The sequence below is a fragment of the Cervus canadensis genome, chromosome 16, assembly GCF_019320065.1.
Source record: "Cervus canadensis isolate Bull #8, Minnesota chromosome 16, ASM1932006v1, whole genome shotgun sequence".
NCBI lineage: Eukaryota > Metazoa > Chordata > Mammalia > Artiodactyla > Cervidae > Cervus > Cervus canadensis.
Window position 1 is genome coordinate 63,822,770 of NC_057401.1, and position 24,138 is coordinate 63,846,907.

At 42.3% G+C, this 24,138-nt stretch overlaps 1 protein-coding gene across 1 annotated transcript in view; it reads right to left on the minus strand.

The window, feature by feature from the left end:
- SEMA5A (semaphorin 5A) overlaps window positions 1–24,138 on the minus strand; it is a 565,061-nt gene that overhangs the window by 350,987 nt on the left and 189,936 nt on the right. Inside the window, exon 3 of the mRNA XM_043489083.1 lies at window positions 3,716–3,910. Coding sequence (XP_043345018.1) covers window positions 3,716–3,836 — 121 coding nt within the window. The 5' untranslated portion in view covers window positions 3,837–3,910. The remainder of the gene's footprint in view (window positions 1–3,715; window positions 3,911–24,138) is intronic.

Here is a 24,138-nt window from a genome sequence, read left to right on the forward strand (position 1 = left end):
TGCCATTGCCTTCTCCAAATGAGTCATAACTATACATACACACACACACAGGTATCCCCACTTTAGAGCCTCCCTCAGCCCTCCCATCCCTCTCCTCCAGGTCATCACAAGATGCCAGGCTGGGTTCCCTGTGCTATATCACAGCTTACCACTATTTATTTATTTTACACATGATAGAGAATATGCGGCTTCCCAGGTGGCGCTAGTGATAAAGAACCTGCCTCCCAATGCAAGAGATGCAGGTTCAATCCCTGGGTCAGGAAGATGCCTTGGAGGAGGGCATAGCAACGTATTCTTGGTATCCCATGGACAGAAGAGCCTGGGCGGGGGCTCTGTGCTATAGCCTATAGGGGCACACAGAGTCTGACATGACTGAAGCAACTTAGCATGCAGGAGGAGTGTATATGTCAGTGCTCTTTCCTCAATTCTTCCTACCCTCTCCTTCCACCGCTGGGTCCACACGTCCTTATAAAAATGCAGTTTAAAAGTAAGTTAGATGCCATTGATGCACTATGCATGCATGCGTACTCAGTAGCTCAGTCACATCTGACTTATTATGACCCCATGGACTGTAGTCCGCTAGGCTCTTCTGTCCATGGAATTTTCCAGGCAAGAATACTGGAGTGGATTGCCATTTCCTTCTCCAGGGGATCTTCCCAACTCAGGGACTGAAGCCATGTCTCTTGTGTCAGCAAGCGGGTTCTTTACCACTGAGCCACCTGGGAAGCCTCTGATGAACTATGGGGTTGTCCCAAATCCCAAAGCCTAACAGTGTGCTTTGCTGGAAAGGCTGGTAGGAAACATTCATATCCAGAGCAAGGAGAATGCAAAATGGCACAACCCTCATGAAAGGGAATCAGGCAAGATCTAACAAAACCACAGGTGCATTCACACTTTGACCCAGCAATCCCAATTCCAGGCAGCTCTGCCAATAGCACACTTGTAAAAACATCAAAAGATTGTTCCAGGAGGTACTGCACATTGTAACACTATACATGATCGCATCCCCCAGTAAGGAGTTGTTGAATAGACTGGAGCTCCTTCCATAGACGAGAGCCATGTGACTACGAGTAGAAGTGACATAAATCCATGTTACTGAGGCGTGGACAACAGGGCATATCATGATGTGAAAAAATGCTCGATAGAGAGAATTTTGTATACATGCTACTTTTTAGGAAAAGAGGGTATGAATATATCTGTACATATAAATGTGTGTGTGTAGAATTTTGTTTATATTAAAAAAGAAACAAAAACCATGAACTATAAGTAAAAGGTGCGCTAAAAGCAGAAAGAAGGAACAAGGTAAGGAAAACAAAGTGAACTCAGTTTCTCCAAACACCCTTATTAATTGGGCTTTAAAATATTACAGAATTATGTAAATTTTGAAAAATGTCAAAAATCAAATGTGAAATTAACAATGTTTTGAGTTGATGGCCCAACCATACAAATGGAAATTCTTTCAATTTCAAAGCAGTAATTTTGCTTCAATTATCCAGTGTGATTCATACCCTGATGACTAAAAGAAAAATCACACGAAAGGGTTTTCCGTAGTCAACAAGGACTAGAGTTGCACAAAACCATTATTCTGAAACAACTGAGTGTGTATTGCAGGAAAAGGCAAAGGAATAATTACGTTGACCTGCAGAGACAGGAGTCTGTGCAGCAGAGAAAGACAGAGACACAGAATGGAAGAGGTCCAGAAGAGATCCCTAGAGTCCTCGAGATGAACTGGAAGCATCCAGAACAATCATAGTGCGCTGTGGAGAACGCTTTCCTTGGCTCTGTACACTGACAAGACCTCAATTTAGCCACTCCTATGCTCCAATCAGATAAAAACGGCTGCTTCTTAGGTCAATGGAACGAAATGGATAAGAGGAGTGAGGGGCATCTTGCTATCCCAGAGAATAATGAAGCCATTAAAGGCTACTTGAGGTGTCTCAGAAAAACTCAGGAGCGTCCCCTCCCCTAACCTTGAAATGTGATCACTGCACCATCTATAAGAATAAAAGCTGCAATTAATTGAAACATATCAAATATTGAAATCCATATGTTAAAAATAACTCTAATAAACAACTTGTTTTTAAAAAAGCAAACATAACATTTTATTTGTCCCCTTTGGATAATGTTAGAGAACTAACTAACTGGACTGTTGAAAAAAATGGCAAAGGAAAGAAAAGAAAAATAAGCATTCACTCTGCCTTTCCTATGTCAGATGCACCCTTAGAAAATTCAAATAGTTGAGGGAAATAATTTATGTTTTAATTATGTTTTAAATAATTATGTAGAAATAATTTAACCATTAAATGAAGAAAGAGTAGGGAAATGTGAGACTCCTAGTTTTGCACTCATGAATGAATCAGAAGATTTAGATGAATGAATGAATGATCATCAGTGACTGATTATTTCATATCGCGGTGAAGGACAGGGCACCACCCGCGACACAGTAGAGACAAAAAGATGCAGTCCTGAATCTGAGTGGCCTCTCACTATCACTCCTAGTTTGTAGAAACATTAGGGACAGAAGAACATCTCAATGACACCAATGGGAAGCAATGTGGAAACTCTACAGGACAATGAACTTACGTTTTTTTAAAGATGAACTTGCAAGTGGAGCAACAAAAACAACAAAACACAGTGAAAGATGAGGAGACTAGAGAGATATACCAACCAATCGCAATATGTGAACTTCACTCCGCTCCTGACTCAACACAACTGTTAACAAAGCAAGGGGCAAGCATTCCTGAGGCCATCAGGCGTCTCCCAGGACTCACGTGATGGTTGCTAATTTTATGGCATTGGTTTATGTTTGGGCTTTTGACTGTTTTGGTGTGATTACCGTAGTATGAATTCCTCATCTTTGATATTCAAGAAATGAACTGTTATGACAAAATTATATGATTTATTGAATTTGCTTCAAAATAATTTGGTGAATGTGGGTGGAGCATGGGTAGGGATTTAAAACAAAAAAGGCGGGCCAAGAATGAATAAATCCAGGGGTTGAGTGTTCCTTAGACTTTAGAATAGATTCTAATTTTGTATATATTTCAAAATTTTTGTGATATAAAAGTTACAAAATAAAAAACTAGTGGATGAATTATTAAAATACAATGTCTGGTTGTACTTGGCTTCATGATATAAGTGTGATTTCCTTGAAGACAGAGATAAGGACTAGTTTACCTTTCACCCTAAATGTCTTTAAGTGGTCAGGGGTAAAGAACACTAAAAACTTTTGATGAATTAGATAATAAAAGAACGTGTACACATACTAATCAATTGATCCTACAGATCTGTGGAAATATTTGAGACAACAAAAGAATTCTGTCTGCCATGCAGTGCCAGATGAAGACAAAGGCATACACTGTGTGGTAGGACTCGGGCTTTGTTGAGAAATGCTGAAGTGAAGAATTTTTTGTTTTGCTTGGTGTGTTGTTATTTCTGTGGGTCACATTTTTCTCCCCTGCTTCACACGCCTAGGGGGCTGACAGCACCTGTCAAGTAAACGTGGCCTCAACAATGGGATTGTCTATCTGTGATAATTCTGACCTTGAATTCTTCTCAGTTTCAAAATATGAAACACTCAGGATGGGGGATTGCGTATTTTCGCTCTGATTTTAAACAAAAGTGACAGAACAACAGAGGGATAACCGCTGGTATCCTGAGCATGAAACTTGCACTTAAATGGTGCCTTTGCAATGCGAGCGTGCCCGACTCTCACCTTTATAGGAAATGACTGGGTGCTCTGCTCTCTGGCACAGAGATGCGTCTGTCTCCGGCTGGGCGAGTCTCCACCACCCCAGGCTCGAGAACAGCCACGCGATGACGCAGGGTCCCTTCATGGTGGGCAGGAGACCGTCAACACTGGGCACTTGTCTAACCAGAAGCTCGTGGTCCCGTCATGTGTGGAAAGTGCCTAAAACACAGAGAAGAGAACAAGTACATGAACATGGGCTCAGGTTTTTAGTAGGTGGTCTTTTGGTAAAGCCTCAGCACTCTAGTTAAAAAGAGAGAGAGACTTGGAGTACCTAGAAAAACATCCCTTTTTCTAGAAAATATTTCAGAAATGTGTACATGTATATATACAGGCTTCCCAGGTGGCGCTAGTGGTAAAGAACCCACCTGTCAATGCAGCAGACATAAAAAACACGGCTTCCATCCCTGGGTCAGGAAGATCCCCTGGAGAAGGAAACAGCAACCCACTCCAGTAGTCTTGCCTGGAGAATCCCATGGACAGAGGAGCCTGGTGGGCTACAGTCCATGGGGTCACAGAGTTGGACACAACTGAAGAGATTTAGCATGTGTATATATATATATATCTGAATCCAGACCTCTGTTTCTCCCAATAATTTTATGAGATAACCCATCCATTATAAAAGGGGAAATATGCACGCTTAAGCTCTATCGAGTTGTCATCGTCACCCCTGAAGAATGCAATTTAAGGCTTATGATCATGGATTGGTTTTTCCCTCGGAACACCATTCTTACCTCCCCGTGCAGACACAGATCTATATGTGGAAGCCCGCAGAATTCCTCCCCTTCCCTTTTCAAAATACAAAAACCCCTATTAAAGTAGGCCATGAGCATTGTCCTATCCTAATAACCTGATTAATATCATGCCCCCAACTCTTAAAAATCATCCACAGTGGGTGAGTTTATCCTTTGAAACTTACAGGTGACCTGCCTGCAAACTTTCTGGCTAGCGATCAAGTGTGAATCAAATAAAACCTAAGCGGAGCACCTACTGGGTGAAATGAAATTACGGCGCTGGGAGCTGAGAGACTTTAAAGAGGATGAATAATTTAAAAGATTAATAAGCTTTAAAATAAGATAGGCTTATAAAAATAAGGATAATCCAAGCTGTTGGAAAGCCATAAAAAGAAGCTGGAGTGCTGTGGGAATTAGGGGACAGAGCACGCTGCTATTTAGAGGAATCAAGGATGGGCCCAAGGAGGACTTCATATTTGAGTTTAATCGTGGAGGATAAAGAGGATTTCAACAGACAGAGATTTCCGGAAGTAATCCAGAAGAGGATGAAAAGACTCACTGGACGGGGCAAGAGGAAGGATCAGGCTGCACGTGCTGGGAACAGTTTACCGTACTTGACCTGGACCCCAGAGGATGTAAAGGGGAGAAGTGAGAAGCAGCTGAGACAGCAGGTTGGGTTAAGATGTGGAAGGTGAATGAGACTGAGGTCTGAGGTCTCTATTTCCATAACAATAAGCCACCACAGTAAGTTAACATTAGAAGAAATGTTAACAAGATCACTCTCACCAGAGTGCACATAGGAAATTGGGTAAAGAAGAGCATAAAGGTGGAGAAGTTAAAGTGAAGCTATGGCAACTGTCCAGAGAGGAATCAGTGGAGCTGTGATTTTGGGGGCTTCAGTGCCAACAGAAATTAAGGCAAACCCAGTAAATACATCATGTGATGGGTAAGGGGAAGTCCAGAAAATTAAAGATGTCATAGATTCTTCAACCTTCCTCCCACCAAAAGCTGGATCTGCATCCCTCCCCTGCAGCCCCGAATCTGGGTTGGCTCTCTGATTGCTCTGCTTAGCCGAATATAATAGAAGTAATGACACCCCAGCTTCCAAGCTCTCACCCTTAGAGACCGGCAGTTTCCACTTCCTGTCTCTCTGATCACATCCTCTGGGGCACGGAGACACGGGGTCAGAAGTTTAGTGCCCCTGAAACTGCCAAGCCAGAGAGACCACATACAGGTCCTCCTAGAGTTATCTCCCACATAGTCCAGGTTCCCGGCCAGCCCCACCAAGACACCTGATACGTGAATAAAGCCGAAACCCACCGGGTGACGTCAGTAAGTATCCCAAGAGCAGAGGCAATTAGTGGAGCCCGGCCCAACTTCCTCATAAATGGCTATTGTTCCAATCTGTTAAATTTGGAGGAACGGAAAGCAAAAAGCACAGATGGACTCAAAGAATGTAAGTCACTTGGAGGATAGTGAGGCCACTTTTCCAAATATGAAAAACAACAGAAGAAGTTTTAGAGGAGGATATGATCATTTGGTTTGGTGTGTGTTGGGTTTAAGATGCTGAGAGAACATTTAAGGAAACGCAGCAGACTGTGGAAAATCCACGGCAGATGCTCAGAAAAGAAAAAAAAAAAAAGAATGCAAAGACAGCATATAATATTTAGAATGGTTAAAATCATGGGTGTGGTTCAGACTCATGAAACATGAGAGGGGAAAAATTGGCTAAAGAGAAGTGTTTATTTAGAAGTTGTTAAAGAAAAGTAACCACACAAAAATGAGAGAAGAAACACAGAGCATCTCGCAAATATAGCACCACGAGGGCCAAATTAAGTTGGAGGGAGGACAGAAACAACACACTTTAAAAAGAGACCTCATCAACTGTACCCTGATGAGGCAAAGCAAAGACCACTGGCTTTATTGAGTCAATGAACAGTCAGTGGTCAATTTTGAAGTCAGTTTCAGAAAAATAGGAGACAGAATCCATGACCCAAGGAACCAAGAAGGGAACGGATGAAGCAAAAGAGGGACAGAATATTTGTGGTACCTTGAATGTTAGGTAACCCCAGAAAACTCAATGAAGTCAGAAAAGCACTAAGGGATCAAAGTTCAGAAAATTTTAGGATACAGAAAACTGATAATTAAATGTGTCTCCTTTTCTGAGGAGTGGGGAATGGAGAAGAGAATGCAGATTTTAGAGGGAGAGGTAGTACAAGATCCAGAAAAACAGGTGACAAAGGATTAAGGTTCCAGAAGAGAAGGTGGTCATGAAAAAGAAGAAAAGGGCTTCATCTTTTAAAAGGGAGTGTGTTCATGAATATATGGTAAGGGACTGTACAGTCCACAGAATTCTCCACGCCAGAATAATGGAGTGAGTAGCTGTTCCCTTCTCCAGGTGATCTTCCCAACCCAGGGATCGAACCCAGGTCTCCCGTATTGCAGGTAAATTCTTTACCAGCTGAGCCACAAGGGAAGCCCAAGAATACTGGAGTGGGTAGCCTGTCCCTTCTCCAGGGGATCTTCCAAACCCAGGGATCGAAGCCAGGTCTCCCACATTGCAGGCTGAGCTTTACCAGCTGAGCCATCGAGAGAGGGTGGTTATGAAAAGGAAGGAAGGGGCTTCATCTTTAAAAAGGGGGTGTGTTCATGAATACATGGTAAGATATCAAGATAGTGATGAAATAGAGATGATATCTCACTTTATGAGATATAAAGATGGAGAAAGTATGAAGCGGAGGGTACATCATCTTTCACAATCTCCACCTTCTGATTCCCGTTGACTCAATGTTCACGGGGGTAGAAATGTGCTAATTACACAGAGAAACAGGTGAAGGGGCTGCAAATCATGTTGAGGCAAGAGAATGGTGTCTGTGGGAGGGAGAGACCGTGAGCAAGAAAGGTGGAGGAAGGAATGCAGAGAAAAACTGGGATCCAGGGGCACTTCCATCCAGTCAGGCCACGGCCCCTGCCCAGAGACAGCACACTGTCACGGACAATGGGGTCCCAGTCGCTGAGGAGTGGGGCGTAGAGATGAGAATGTAGGTTTAAGAAGGAGAGGTAGTATAAGACCCAGAAAAACAGAGGTGCCGAAAGATTATGGTTCCAGTAGAGAGGGTGGCTATGAAAAGGATCAAAGGAATTATAAAATTAAAAGCATGGTTATAGTGGATTATAAAATTAAAAGTATGATTAATTTCACCCTTGGAAGTGGGGTCACAGTCTGCAAAACTGGAGACTGCTCTAGAATGCAAGCTTAGAGGTGAATACAGGGACCCAAAGGGAATACTGGGGTCCCTGTGACCTGAGGCTTATGACGTCTCACCAAATGACGTATCTTAATAGGATTTTGGGATTAACACAAAGACACTACTGTATAAAACAGATAATCAAAAAGGACCTACTTAGCATACAGCACAGCAAACTCTACTCAATTTTCTGTAATAACTTACATGGGAAAAGAATCTGAAAAAGAATGAATGTATGTGTATCTGGAATTAAATCACTTTGTTATGCACTTGAAACTAACACAACATTATAAATCAATTCTTTGTTGTTGCTGTTTAGTCACTAAGTTGTGTCAGACTCTTTTGCAACCCCATGGACTAGCCCGCCAGGTTCCTCTGTCCATGGGATTCTCCGGGCAACTGGAGAGGGTTGCCATCTCCTTCTTGAGGGCATCTTTCCAACCAGGGATCAAACCCATGTTGCCTGCATTGGCGGGCAGATTCTTTAACCCCTGAGCCACCAGGGAAGCCCAATTCTACTCCAGTATAAAATAAGAAATTAAATTTAAAAAAAAAGAATGACAGCTGTCAGAGGTGTTCGGGTGTAACTTTGTTCTGTTCAGAGCAAGGCGTACAGCACCCTCACCAATCCACCCGGGGAAGGTTGCAGGTAGATTATCACTGCCCCACGTCACAAAAAAAAAAAATTGGTGATGATTAAAAATATATAGGAAAGCTAATGAAAGTAACAGTGAAGTCTCAACAGGTGCTAGCTAGCTTTGTGACAGGCAGCGCCCCGAGCACTGACACCCACGCCCAGCACCCACCAGGCGCCCGGAGCAGTATCTCTGACACTCCAACTCCCCCTGAGCAGCATCCGTCACGGAGATGGATGGGGACACGGCCACCTCGACCTCTGAGACCGAGCTAGCGTCACCTGGAGGCTAAAAGCAAATTCTTTCTCTTGCAGATCGCTTTTCAATGTGTCAGATCCAAGGCAACCCAGAAACTTCTGTTAACTATGGAACAAGCCACACAGACAATGGCCAATTGGGACTGTCTTAAATTTACGACAGCCATGCGTTCCTATCTCAGTCCTGACGTCTTTGCCTCCTGAAGGAAAGGTGAAGAAAAATAACACAAATGCCCGACCTGTCCCCTCCCTGGGATTTTGGAAGTGATGATTAGAGAAGGAAATGCCGTGTCAAGGGAAAGAGCAGCTAAAATGGGAGAGACCCGTGGTTTGATGGGGAGGAGATGAAATTACAGGTTTGCTGTGTTAAGCTAAGGGAAGCACATTTAATGAGAACAGGTGATTTTTAGAAGTTTATAATTTTCAGACTGTAACATGTTACCTTTTTTCCCTAAAATAAAGGCACCATAAACAGTCATCCTGGTAAGGTGCCAGGGAGGGGCATTCAGAGTCTTCATTTAGATCAGGGTTTTCTGAGCATCCTACCATCAAACTAACTCCTTGAATAGCCTTCTAGTCTAAGTGGGCTCAGATATAAACATCAGGCCCTTCCATCCTGGACTCTCACTTCTTAGTGGAATACCAGAGGCTGGGGAGAAGCGTCTTTAAGTCAGCAAGTTCGGGGCTTAGTCTCAGACATACTGACATTTAGATCCAGGCAGTTCTTTGTTCTGGGAGCTGTTCTGTGCATTTAGCACCATTGCTGGCCTCTCTCTACCCACTCCCACCCAGTAACCAGTAGCATCCCACTATCTGTGCCACTGAAAACTGCCTCCAGATTTTATCAAATTGTCTTGGTTGATAATCTCTGATTTGAATGTGTCAAAATAACTCTCCCTCTTTAGAAATAAAAGAAGCTATCATCACTTGAAAGATTATTTTAAAATATGCTTATAAAAATTATCCAAGTGAATGTGTATGGAATACTTTCAGGAAAATTTCAAGAAAAATGAAAGTCACATTAATTAAAACTATTTAGCTCCGTCAGGGAAATACATGAGGAAGAAATTTTCAAAGGATCAATTTTAGGAAAAGTTGTTCGAATTCCATCCTAGCATCTCTGGAAAATTAAAAGTATGTTTGGTGAGTTGATCCTAAGCGAGTGATTTTGTCAATAGGAAGATTTATTACAGAGAGCCTGGTTGGGCTGCACAATCAAATCATTTTCGTTGCAGCTACTTCAAAATGCCTCCAGCCTTCTTTTCAGTTTCCTGACGTGGGAGGGAGAAGCCCTCTATAAGCTGGATCTAAAGAAGCAAAACGCTGTATATGTGTGTTTGTGCAATAAATAACATTTCCCATTCACACCCACACTGCAAATGAATAGGCTTTGGGGAACAGAAAATAACTGTTGCTTTTAGTTTAAAAAAAAAAATTACTGCTGTCAGAAGAAAAATCAAAAGAATGAAAGCTACACAAGAAGTTTTGCTTTGGAAACAAAGTCCCACTAGTTATTAATAAAAACAGATCCAAAATAAGCTTCATGTACCTCTTTTCAGGGGCGACTGGTTTTCTTCCAAGTCTTAGGTTAGAAGTGGCCACTGGTGTTGAGAGTCTGCGGAAACCCTGCCAGCCCAGCTCCCACCTGATGGCTTCAGGACCACCATCTCCGAAAGGATGAGGTCAGCTGAGAGAACTGACCCATGAGCTGCTCGGAGACGACCAGGAGGCTGAGCTCCACCCTCGCAGGAGTACACCGACCCTCGGGAAGACGCTCTGCATGTGCGTCTTAACTGTAAAACGTTATGGTCTTTGGTACCATCGGAAACGTGACAACATTTAGAAGATGGGGACGGACAGCTCTTCTAAAGGTCTGTGTTTACCCTCATCTTTCCAAGCATCTCATGGCCCTCCTCCACGGGATCAGATGAGCTGCTCCCCCAGGGACTGAAGCCCCAGCCCAAAGCAAAAGCAGCAGAACCACTGAAGAAACCAGCCTACCTTTGGTACAGACCACGAGCCTTACGCCCGCACACTCTGGCAGAGCCAAACGTGGCCACTTGGAGTCTGTTGCACCATCAGCAGCTGCCAGGTAAAGAGCCCGGCCCCACTGAAACCCTCGCGAGATCGTCCCACTGCCTTCCCAAGACAACCCCCTGCCCTTTCACCAACGACCCACCTCCACCACCGCCAGCACCAAGGCTTCCCTTCAGCCCCTCCAGCCCAGCCATGGCCCTTCCGGTAAGCCTTGCACACACATCTGCACATCTGCGGATGCCTCAGGCCCACGTGTGTCCTGAGACTTCCCACTACCCAAGGTCAAGGCTGGCCTCCACCTTCTGCACACACAGCAGTTGCCTACTCTGGCCAAGGTGGCAGATCCCCTGCGGTAAATCCTGATGAATCATGAGCAGTCTCTACTTCCTCATCAAGGGGTCCACGGAAAGTCATAACCTTCCAGGTTTCTAAATTTTGACTTCTCTCTTTTTTTTTCATAAACAAGTTATGGGTTGAACATGTAGTGACAGCCCCAAGTTAGGCATTCCAACAAGCTGAACTGGCCGTCTGAATGAATCAGAAACCACATAATTGATGTCCTATTTAGCATGGAGAGCTCACCCATCCCTCACCACAGAGCAAGCACCCTTGTCAGGCCGTTTATTCAGCCCCTTGGCACACAGGATACGGGAAGTGGCTCAAAAACTCATGAATTTGAGAGATGGGAGGGACATTTGAAGTCACCTCGTCACTTTTCAGCAGAGAAAGCAACAGCTCAGATGGATTGAACGGATCTTCTAGGGTAAGGTAAGATTGAATGAACAGTGGCAGGCCACGTTAAAACAGGAGCAAAGCCCCCTGGCCCTTTGGCAGGTGCGCCTACCTTCCTGCTCACACTGGGAAGACCACACACTTAGGGCCACAAGAGACTCAAATCACACCCAGAAACACAGTTATCTCTGTTAAGACTAAAGCATAACAGATGAACCCATGGCCTGGAAACAGGGGTCATCACTAATCCAGCCAGTCATTGAAGGATGCCACCTGTGGGCAAGGGAGAGCGCTCTGACACAGGGGCAAAGTGAAGAGGGCACAGTCTGGGCACTTCCGGCTCACAGGTGTGAGTAATCAAGTGAGTCAAAACCCACCTTTTGATAAACACCCAGTTATCCTAGAAGTAAGAGCAAATCTTAAGAGCCACAGGAAAAGGAGGAATCCCTCTGAATGGAGGAAGAAGCTGTGACTTCTAAAGGGTTCAAGTTCAAGAAGGGGGAATAAAGGTCAGGGGCCATCCAAGCCCATGGGGTGTATTCAGAGCTGGAATGAACCTGTTGAATGGGTCTGGGCTGTTTCCTCATCATAACATTAGACATTCCAGGTACTGAGCAGGAAATGACATTAAGTGAAGAACCAATAAAACAATAAACTTAATGCAAAGTGTTCAAGTAAACAGATTCTTCTATTCTTTTTCAAAAACAATAACCAAACATTGTATTCTTTGGGAAATATAGCAAAATTAAAGTTTTCTTGTTATGGTACTGAGTCTATAAAGGAAATCAGGATGTTCACCAGGCATATTGCATCTTCAATTTTTAGGTATACTTTTGTAAAAGTTGAATCCTCTTTATATTGTTTTAACCCATGTACTGTGACTGCCAAATTTCAGCCAAAAGAGGTTGCACACAAATGAATTAGTGCAACATTTTTAGGAATGTCTTAATGAAAACCCTAACCGCCCTCAAATACGGAACCCCTTCTGCATGCTACCTTCAGGTAACTGAACAAGAAACCGACTTTCTTACTCACAGATTTTCATCATATCTGAACTGAGATGAGATGGAATTTTATGGCTATATAAAATGACCTCATGGTATAAAATGGGAAAAAGCAAACATTAAACTATTTTATACATTTCAATAATGGTTCAGCTCCAGTGACCTTATTTTATATCTCTCTTCAAAGGGAATTGTTATTACACTTTTGCCTTTTTCTCCTTGTTTAGTTCTAGATCGCCTGGAGGGATCATAAAAATAAATGAAGTCCATTAGATAAAATTATTATTTACACAAAGGCAATATTAATTTTATCTGTCAGCAGGTTTTAAAACTAAGTGAAAGTTCATTCAATGTACTTCTATGCCAGCTAAACCAAAAGAAACTCTTTCTAAAAAAAAAAAACCTTAAATAATGGTCCCACAAGACAAGATAACTATTAATATATTTACAATTACTAAGGAATTTATCCAGAGAAGTTCCCTCAAGGCAGGAAACTCATATGGGCAAAACAAAATAATCACGTTATAAATGACTCCCATAGTGTGACAATTACTATTCATAGCTCCTGTTCATTTCTAGGTAAGATAGGCAGGCGGTGGAGCGACACTTTGTCTCTTGTCAACCAGAAGGTGTGATGTCGATGGTGGCATGTAAAAGCATGCAACAGTGGCAGGAAGAAAAGAATGCTCTCCAACATCTCTACTCTGGTCAGCATCACTGATCACCTTGTGATTGCCAAGTCTGATGAGCTTATGCAACTGGGCATCTATCACCATGGCAACTGTGCTCATGACCTCTGCTCTTAAATGTCTCCCCAAACCCTCTCCTCCCTGGCTTCCTTAACCATGCCAACCTCCATGCAGTGTTCCATTGCATTCAGAACCCTTATTTCTCACTCTTCCCTTGAAATGAAGGTGCAACTCAGCCTTTCCCAAATATTCATTTCTTCTCCGTCCACACACTCTCAGTGGCCCATCTCTTCAAACTCAATGACTTGATACAGTTCCTAAAAGTGGGTGACTTCCAAGTCTATAGTGCTCTGTGAGACCTCTGTACATAATGCAGATCTATAAATCAAAATAGACCTCCTCCCAAAATAGACCTCTTCACACAAATCAGACAGAAGGACCCCATCTGAGGGTGACTTCCTTGTCTCCCTTATCAACTGTATCCTTTATGCCTACTTTCACTCATCGCTGCTCCCCATCCATGCCGACATCCAAAGCATAATCCAAGGACTCACCCCATCTGCCCTCCTTCGTCTTCCCAAAGCTCCTCTGTCATTTTGTCACTGTGTTCTGACAACTCTCCCCCAACCCACTGGAAAAGACCCTGATGCTGGGAAAGATCGAGGGCAGGAGGAGTAGGGGACAACAGAGGATGAGATGGTTGGATGGCCTCACTGACTCAATGGACATGAGTTTGAGTAAACTCCGGGAGATGGTGATAGACAGGGAGGCCTGGTGTGCTGCAGTCCTTGGGGTCACAAAGAGTCAGATACAACTGAGTGACTAAACAGCAACAACCCCTCCCTACCCTAAACACCCTCTCTATTTCTCACTTCTACAATATTGGCCATTTTTTGACAGATTTTCTTGCCTCCAGTTCCAATTTTTAAGCTTCATCTCTGAGTAACAATCTTCTCTGATTCTTTCCCACTTTCCTCCACTCCCATGGGGCCCCGACACATCAACACTCATTTCTATTTGTCACCCTGAATTACAATTACCTGTGTACATGCTCTATTCGAAAATCAGGCTATGACAATCCCAGCCTCTGGACAACACAGAAGGTACAGTGTATACACACAAAAAAATTATCTCATGAGAAATGAGTCAGTGGAGAGAAACAAGGCACACTCGCACATACCTCTCTACCTTCTTATCAATATTGATGCTTCCATTAAAATGCAATTCTTGTTCCCTTTCCTTCCATAACTCTGCTAGTCACTGTCACAGATGCTTTATTCCTCTATTAAAATTCTCTTAACATCTGGTCCAAATACAAGGATTCCCACGGTTTTGAGAAATGTCCTTTCTAAATGTCATAATTTTCCAATTAATGGTCAAAGGGATGAAGGGATTACTATAGGCAGACCAGTTAAAAAGAGGAAGTCTCGCTGGGCCTGGAAACATGAAAGCACATGGAAGATATAACCGAAGTTTGTAAACCCTGAGGGGTTTGGATAAGTTATTCTAGCACACCATAATTCGCTGCAACCGCTTGGAAAAAAAAATCATAGGATGAAAAAGGAAGAAATTACAACTCACAGCAGAAGTAAATTCATCAAATTCATTGTTGTAGGGTGAAAATACAAATAACTTGAAATAGCATCAGATAAATCTGGGGCTTCCCCAGTGGCTCAGCAGCAAAGACTCTGCCTGCAATGTAGGAGACTTTCAGGAGACAAGCGTACAATCCCTGGGTTGGGAAGATCCCCTGAAAGAGGGAATGGCAACCCACTCAAGACTCTTGCCTGGAAAATTCCATGGACAGAAGAGTCTGGTGGGCTACAGTCCATGGGGTCATAGTCAGACGTGACTGAGCACACACACAGCAGGTGGTAACAGATAAATTTACAGATAATAGACTACTAACAATTCGGGGAAACTACAGTGTTTAGTGAGAAGGCTGCTGATTGGCGTTTTCAGATTTCAGTTGGGAATGGCCCCGTGTGTGACATCTAATGATACCTATTAGGTCCACTGGGATTTCCCCAGTGGCTCAGATAGTAAAGAATCTGCCTGCAATGCAGGAGACCTGGGTTTGATCCCTGGGTCGGGAAGGGAAGATCCCCTGCAGAAGGGCAAGGCAATCCACTCCAGTATTCTTGCCTGGAAAGTTCCACGGACAGAGGAGCCTGGTGGGCTACAGTCCACGGGGTCACAAACAGTCAGACACAACTTAGCATGCACGCACATTAAATCCAATGGACCAACATGTCAAAGCTTATTCATTAGAGTTCAAATCTGTTACACTCTTTGGTCTAAGAACAAAAAAAGATAAACTTCACAAGCACCAATTATATTTGGGGGGCAGTTATTCAAAAACAAAAATAAGAAATCCTTACTAAAATAAAGAATAACTATAGTTAATATTGCATTGCATCTTTGCAATTTGCTAAAAGAGCGAATGAGGCTTCCCAAGTGGCAATGTGGAAAAGTATCCGCCTACTAATGCAGGAGACACATGTTCAATCACTAGTTTGGGAAGATCCCCTGGAGGAGGAAATGGCAACCCACTCCAGTATTCTTGCCTGAAAAATTCCATGGTCAGAGGAGCCTGGTAGGCTATAGTCCATGGGTTTGAAAAGAGTCGGGCACAACTGAGTGACTGAGCACACAAGAGGGCAGACTGTAAAAGCTCTCATCAAGAAAACAATACTGAGGGAGGAGCCAAGATGGCGGAGGAGTAGGACGGGGAGACCACTTTCTCTCCTACAAATTCATCAAAAGAATAACTGAACCCAGAGCAAACTTCGCAAAACAACTTCGGATCGCTAGCTGAGGTCATCGGGCGCCCAGAGAAGCAGCCCATTGTCTTCGAAAGGAGGTAGGACAAAATATAAAAGATAAAAAGTGAGACAAAAGAGCTAAGGACGGAGATCCGTCCCGGGAGCTCTTAGGCGGCATTGCTTGGGGTAGGGTCCGGGCCCGAGTGCCCTGAGGACAATCGGAGGGAACTTCTGTGAGTTTCCAACTTGAACTGTGGGAGACCAAAAGAGAGAGAGTAAATTAACCGGCCCGAACACACTGCCGGCCGCTCGCAGAACAAAGAGACCGAGAGGGTCCAGAGAGGAGCTCGCAGGCTGCGGACCGGCCCAGCCCCGCCGGAGGCAGGAGGCAGGGGGGAGGGGAAGGTCGCAGCGAGACACAGGGTGCAGGCAGCCGACGGCGCGGGCGGGGACTGGGGCTGGGGCCGCGGAGGGTGGAAGGCGCGCGCGCCCGACTGGCGCCAGCGGAAACTGAGACTGGGTCCGCGGAAGGGAGTGGGCGCGCCACACCTGGGTAGAGTGCGCCCACCAAGCCCCTGGCTGCCTGGACCGCTCTGACGGGGAAGGCACAGAGAGCAGGCGCAGCTTTTCCTTCCGCGCTTTTGTGGAACACCCGAGGGCTGGAACCTCGCGCAGCGCGGGGCGCGCTCCATATAGAACAGCCGGGAGCCTGAGCAGCACAGACAGAGAAAGCAGCGTCAGCCCCTCCCGGCAGCCCCAGCCCATCCCCGCGGCGCAAGCCTGTCCCCATAGCGCAAGCCCCTCCCTGCCCCGCAGAGCGACGGAACTAGCTACCTGAGTAAGAGTCCACCTCCGCCCGCCTGTGTCAGGGCGGAAATGAGGCTCTGAAGAGACTGGCAAACAGAAGCCAAATAAACAAAGGGAACCGCTTCAGAAGGGACTGGTGCAACAGATTAAAATCCCTCTAGGAAACGCTGACTACACCGGAGGGGCCTGTAGATATCGAGAAGCGTAAACTGGAACGAGGAGCTATCTGAAACTGAGCCGAACCCACACTGACCGCAACAGCTCCAGAGAAACTCCTAGATATAATTTTACTTTTTTCTCTTTTTTTTTTTTTAAATTTTTTTTCTTTTTTTTCTTTTTTCTTTCTTCTCTTTTATTTTCCTTTAAAATCCCCTATTACTCCCCCATTACTCCTTAACTTTCATTTCCACAGACTTTTACGATTTTTTTAATTAGGGGGGAAAAAAAAATTTTTTTTTTCTTTTTTTCTTTTTCTTTCTTTCTTTTTCTTTTTTTTCTTTCCTTTTTCTCTTCTATTTTCTATTTTTCTTTTCCTCTTATTTCTTTTAAAGTCCTCTAGTACTCCTCTACTACTCCTTAATTTTCATTTTCAATACACTATAACCTTACAAAAAAAAAAAAAGAAGAGAAGCCCTATTTTTAAACCGAAGATTATTCTCTCCCAATCTTGACTCTCTGTTTTCTACCTCAGAACACCTCTATTTCCTCCTTTCCCCTTCTCTTCCCAATCCAATTCTGTGAATCTTGGTAGGTGACTGGGCTACGGAGAACACTCTGGGAACAGACAGCTGCGTAGATCTGTCTCTCTCCTCTTGAGTCCCCCTTTTTCTCCTCCTGTTCATCTCTATCTCCCTCCTCCCTCTCTTCTTCATGTAACTCTGTGAACCTCTCTGGGTGTCCCTAACGGGGGAGAATCTTTTAGCCATTAACCTAGAAGTTTTCTTATCAGGGCTGTATAGTTGGAGAAGTCCTGAGACTACAGGAAGAAGAAAACTGAAATCCAGAGGCAGGAGACTTAAGCCCAAAACCTGAGAACACAAGAAAACTCCTGACTACCTGGAACTTTAAGTGATAAGTGAACATCCAAAAGCCTCCATACCTACACTGAAACCAACCACCACCCAAGAGCCAATAAGTTTTAGAGCAAGACATACCAAGCAAATTCTCCAGCAACGCAGGAACATAGCCCTGAACATCAACATACAGGCTGCCCAAGGACACACCTAACACATAGACCCATCTCAAAACTCATTACTGGGCACCCCATTGCTCTCCAAAGAGAAGAAATCAAGTTCCACGCACCAGAACACTGACGCGAGCTCCCCTAACCAGGAAATCTTGACAAGCCAATCGTCTAACCCCACCCACTGGGTTACTCCTCCACAATAAAAAGGAACCACAGACCTCCAGAATACAGAAAGCCCACTCCAGATACAGCAATCTAAACAAGATGAAAAGGCAAAGAAATACCCAACAGGTAAAGGAACATGAAAAATGCCCACCAAGTCAACAAAAGAGGAGGAAGATTAGGGAATCTACGCTAAAAAGAATTAGAATATGATATAAAAATGATCCAAAATCTTTTGAAAACAAAAATGGAGTTACAGATAAATAGCCTGGAAACAAAGATTGAAAAGATTCAAAACTGTTTAATAAAACTAGAAGAAATGAAGAAAGAGTCAATAAAAATGAATTAATGCAATGAATGGAGATCAAAACACTTTGGAGGCGAAACCAAGAGTAGGGATAACGGAGGCAGAATATAGGGATAAGTGATGGGTTAGAAGATAAAATGGTGGAAATAAATGAAGCAGAGAGGAAAAAAGAAAAAAGGATCAAAAGAAATGAGGAAAACCTCAGGGACCTCTGGGACAATGTGAAACGCCCCAACATTCGAATCATAGGAGTTCCAGAAGAAGAAGACAAAAAGAAAGGCCATGAGAAAATATTCGAGGAGATAATAGCTGAAAACTTCCCTAAAATGGGGAAGGAAATAGACCAAGTCCAAGAAACCCAGAGAGTCCCAAACAGGATAAACCAAGGCGAAACACCCCAAGACACATATTAATCAAATTAACAAAGATCAAACACAAAGAACAAATATTAAAAGCAGTAAGGGAGAAACAACAAATAACACACAAAGGGATTCCCATAAAGATAACAGCTGATCTATCAATAGAAACCCTCCAGGACAGAAGGGAATGGCAGGTCATACTGAAAGTAATGAAAGAGAATAACCTACAACCTAGATTACTGTAGTCCAGCAAGGGGACTCTCATTCAGATATGAAGGAGAATTCCAAAAGCTTTACTAGTATAAGCAAAAGCTGAGAGAATTTTTCCAGCACACCAAACCGACTCTTCAAACAAATGGCTCTAAGGATCTTCTCGTAGACAGGAAATGCAGAAAGGTTTGTATTTAAACGTGGAACCCAAAACAAAAAGTAAATGGCAACGGACCACACCTATGCAATTAAGTTACCCTAAATGTAAATGGGTTGAATGCCCCAACCAAAAGACAAAGATTGGCTGAATGGATACAAAAACAAGACCCCTATATATGCTGTCTACAAGAGAGCCACCTCAAAACAAGAGACACATACAGACTAAAAGTGAAGGGATGGAAAAAAAAATATTTCATGCAAACGGAGACCAAAAGAAAGCAGGAGTCGCAATACTCATATCAGATAAAATAGACTTTCAAATAAAGGATGTGAAAAGAGACAAAGAAGGACACTACATAATGATCAAAGGATCAATCAAAGAAGAAGATATAACAATTATAAATATATATGCACCCAACATAGGAGCACCACAATATGTGCGGCAAACACTAATGAGTATGAAAGAGGAAATTAATAGTAACACAATAATAGTGGGAGACTTTAATACCCCACTCACAACTATGGATAGATCAACTAAACAGAAGATTAACAAGGAAACACAAACCTTAAATGACACAATGGACCAGCTAGACCTAATTTATATCTATAGGACATTTCACCCCAAAACAATCAACTTCACCTTCTTCTCAAATGCACACGGAACCTTCTCCAGAATAGATCACATCCTGGGCCATAAATCTGGTCTTGAAAAATTCAAAAAAATTGAAATCATTCCAGTCATCTTTTCTGACCACAGTGCAGTAAGATTAGATCTCAATTACAGGAAAAAAATTGTTAAAAATTCAAACACCTGGAGGCTAAATAACACGCTTCTGAATAACCAACAAATCATAGAAGAAATCAAAAAAGAAATCAAAATATGTATAGAAATGAATGAAAATGAAAACACAACAACCCAAACCCTATGGGACACTGTAAAAGCAGTGCTAAGGGGAAGGTTCATAGCATTACAGGCTTACATCAAGAAACAAGAAAAAAGCCAAATAAATAACCTAACTCTACACCTAAAGCAATTAGAGAAGGAAGAAATGAAGAACCCCAGGGGTAGCAGAAGGAAAGAAATCTTAAAAATCAGGGCAGAAATAAATGCAAAAGAAACTAAAGAGACCATAGCAAAAATCAACAAAGCTAAAAGCTGGTTTTTTGAAAAAATAAACAAAATTGACAAACCATTAGCAAGACTCATTAAGAAACAAAGAGAGAAGAACCAAATTAACAAAATTAGAAATGAAATGGAGAGATCACAACAGACAACACTGAAATACAAAGGATCATAAGAGACTACTACCAGCAGCTCTATGCCAATAAAATGGACAACTTGGATGAAATGGACAAATTCTTAGAAAGTATAACTTTCAAAAACTGAACCAGGAAGAAATAGAAGATTTTCTTAACAATCATCACAAGCAAGGAAATCGAAAACTTGTCATCAAAATCTTCAGCAACAAAAGCCCAGGACAGATGCTTCACAGCTGAATTCTAACCAAAAATTTAAGAGAAGAGCTGACACCTATCTTACTCAACTCTTCCAAGAAAATTTGCAGATGAAGGTTAGTTTCCAAACTCATTCTATGAGGCCACCATCACCCTAATTCCAAAACCAGACAAAATTGCCACAAAAAAAGAAAACTACAGGCCAATATCACTGATGAACATAGATGCAAAAATCCTTAACAAAATTCTAGCAAACAGAATCCAACAACATATTAAAAAAATCATACACCATGACCAAGTGGGCTTTATCCCAGGAATGCAAGGATTCTTTAATATCCGCAAATCAATCAATGTAATACACCACATTAACAAATTGAAAGATAAAAACCATATGATTATCTCAATAGATGCAGAGAAAGCCTTTGACAAAATTCAACACTCATTTATGATTAAAACTCTCCAAAAAGCAGGAATAGAAGGAACATACCTCAACATAATAAAAGCTATATATGACAAACCCACAGCAAGCATCACCCTCAATGGTGAAAAAATTGAAAGCATTTCCCCTGAAATCAGGAACAAGACAAGGTGTCCACTCTCACCATTACTATTCAACATAGTTTTGGAAGTGTTGGCCACAGCAATCAGAGCAGGAAAAGAAATAAAGGAATCCAGATAGGAAAAGAAGAAGTGAAACTCTCACTGTTTGCAGATGACATGATCCTCTACATAGAAAACCCTAAAGACTCTACCAGAAAATTACTAGAGCTAATCAATGAATATAGTAAAGTTGCAGGATAAAAAATTAACACACAGAAATCCCTTGCATTCCTATATACTAACAATGAAAAAACAGAAAGAGAAATTAAGGAAACAATACCATTCACCATTGCAACAAAAAGAATAAAATACTTAGGAGTATATCTACCTAAAGAAACAAAAGACCTATACATAGAAAACTATAAAACACTGATGAAAGAAATCAAAGAGGACACAAACAGATGGAGAAACATACCGTGTTCATGGATTGGAAGAATCAATATTGTCAAAATGGCTATTCTACCCAAAGCAATCTATAGATTCAATGCAATCCCTATCAAGCTACCAACGGTATTTTTCACAGAACTAGAACAAATAATTTCACAATTTGTATGGAAATACAAAAAACCTCGAATAGCCAAAGTAATCTTGAGAAAGAAGAATGGAACTGGAGGAATCAACCTGCCTGACTTCAGACTCTACTACAAAGCCACAGTCATCAAGACAGTATGGTACTGGCACAAAGACAGAAATATAGATCAATGGAACAGAATAGAAAGCCCAGAGATAAATCCACGAACCTATGGACACCTTATCTTTGACAAAGGAGGCAAGGATATACAATGGAAAAAAGACCAACCTCTTTAACAAGTGGTGCTGGAAAACTGGTCAACCACTTGTAAAAGAATGAAACTAGAACACTTTCTAACACCATACACAAAAATAAACTCAAAATGGATTAAAGATCTAAATGTAAGACCAGAAACTATAAAACTCCTAGAGGAGAACATAGGCAAAACACTCTCCGACATAAATCACAGCAAGATCCTCTATGACCCACCTCCCAGAATATTGGAAATAAAAGCAAAACTAAACAAATGGGACCTAATGAAACTTAAAAGCTTTTGCACTACAAAGGAAACTATAAGTAAGGTGAAAAGACAGCCCTCAGATTGGGAGAAAATAATAGCAAATGAAGAAACAGACAAAGGATTAATCTCAAAAATATACAAGCAACTCCTGCAGCTCAATTCCAGAAAAATAAATGACCCAATCAAAAATGGGCCAAAGAACTAAACAGACATTTCTCCAAAGAAGACATACAGATGGCTAACAAACACATGAAAAGATGCTCAACATCACTCATTATTAGAGAAATGCAAATCAAAACCACAATGAGGTACCATTACACGCCAGTCAGGATGGCTGCTATCCAAAAGTCTACAAGCAATAAATGCTGGAGAGGGTGTGGAGAAAAGGGAACCCTGTTACACTGTTGGTGGGAATGCAAACTAGTACAGCCACTATGGAAAACAGTGTGGAGATTTCTTAAAAAACTGGAAATAGAACTGCCATATGACCCAGCAATACCACTTCTGGGCATACACACTGGGGAAACCGGATCTGAAAGAGACACGTGCACCCCAATGTTCATCGCAGCACTGTTTATAATAGCCAGGACATGGAAGCAACCTAGATGCCCATCAGCAGATGAATGGATAAGGAAGCCGTGGTACATATACACCATGGAATATTACTCAGCCGTCAAAAAGAATTCATTTGAATCAGTCCTAATGAGATGGATGAAACTGGAGCCCATTATACAGAGTGAAGTAAGCCAGAAAGATAAAGAACATTACAGCATACTAACACATATATATGGAATTTAGAAAGATGGTAACAATAACCTTATATGCAAAACAGAAAATGAGACACAGTAATACAGAACAGACGTTTGAACTCTGTGGGAGAATGTGAGGGTGGGATATTTCAAAAGAACAGCATGTATCCTATCTATGGTGAAACAGATCACCAGCCCAGGTGGGATGCATGAGACAAGTGCTCAGGCCTGGTGCACTGGGAAGACCCAGAGGAATCGGGTGGAGAGGGAGGTGGGAGCGGGGATTGGGATGGGGAATACCTGTAAATCCATGGCTGATTCATATCAATGTATGACAAAACCCACTGAATTGTTGTGAAGTGATTGGCCTCCAACTAATAAAAAAAAATTAAAAAAAAAGAAAAAAAAAACTATATGAATAAGAAAAACACATTAAAAAATTTAAATTATGAAATATTCCCTGTAATAATGGAGAAATTGAAAAAGAAAATGGCATTCAAAGAGAGAGAGGAAATAAACATTACTAACTTTGTAATTGCAATAAAATTTCAATAGTAAAGCTGGAAAATATAGTATAATAATAAAAGATAGACTATTCACACCTTCATGAATTTACTTTCAAAGGTTCAATATAATAAAATGGCAAACATAACAGTATATACAGTAAACAAACTGGCAGGAGGCCCATAGGCATCCTTACCCACTGGTGTTGACACTCTGGGAAAGACCTGCTCCTGGAACAGGGGCTGAATCTAGTGACTCACTTCAAATGGACAGAATACAGTAGAAGCAATAAGAGTTTACTTCCATGATCAGGTTATAAAAAGACTGAGGCTCTGTCTTGGGATACCTCTCTCCTATATGCTCAATAGTCCAGCAGTCATGATGTGGGTCGCCCTGGGAAACGGGCCAGCCTCTGGCCCACAACCATCGAGGTCACTGAACTTAGAGCAGGTATTCCCCAAGGGAGCCTTCCGCTGAGATCACAGACCCTGCCAACACCTCGCCTACAGCCTTGCCCACAGCCTTGACTGTGACATGGCTTGCCCCCGGTGGGCTTGGCTTGCCCACAGACTTGACTGTACTCCTGGCTGCCTGGCTCACAGAAATTTATGAGATAATGTGTTTATTGTTTTAAAGGAAAACATTTTGGTATCATGTGTTATGCAGCAATACATAATTATTCCAGCAAGTTAATCTTCATTCACCATGACAACCAAACTTATCTCATAAATTTAAGGGTTTAGGAAATTCTTTCATTTGT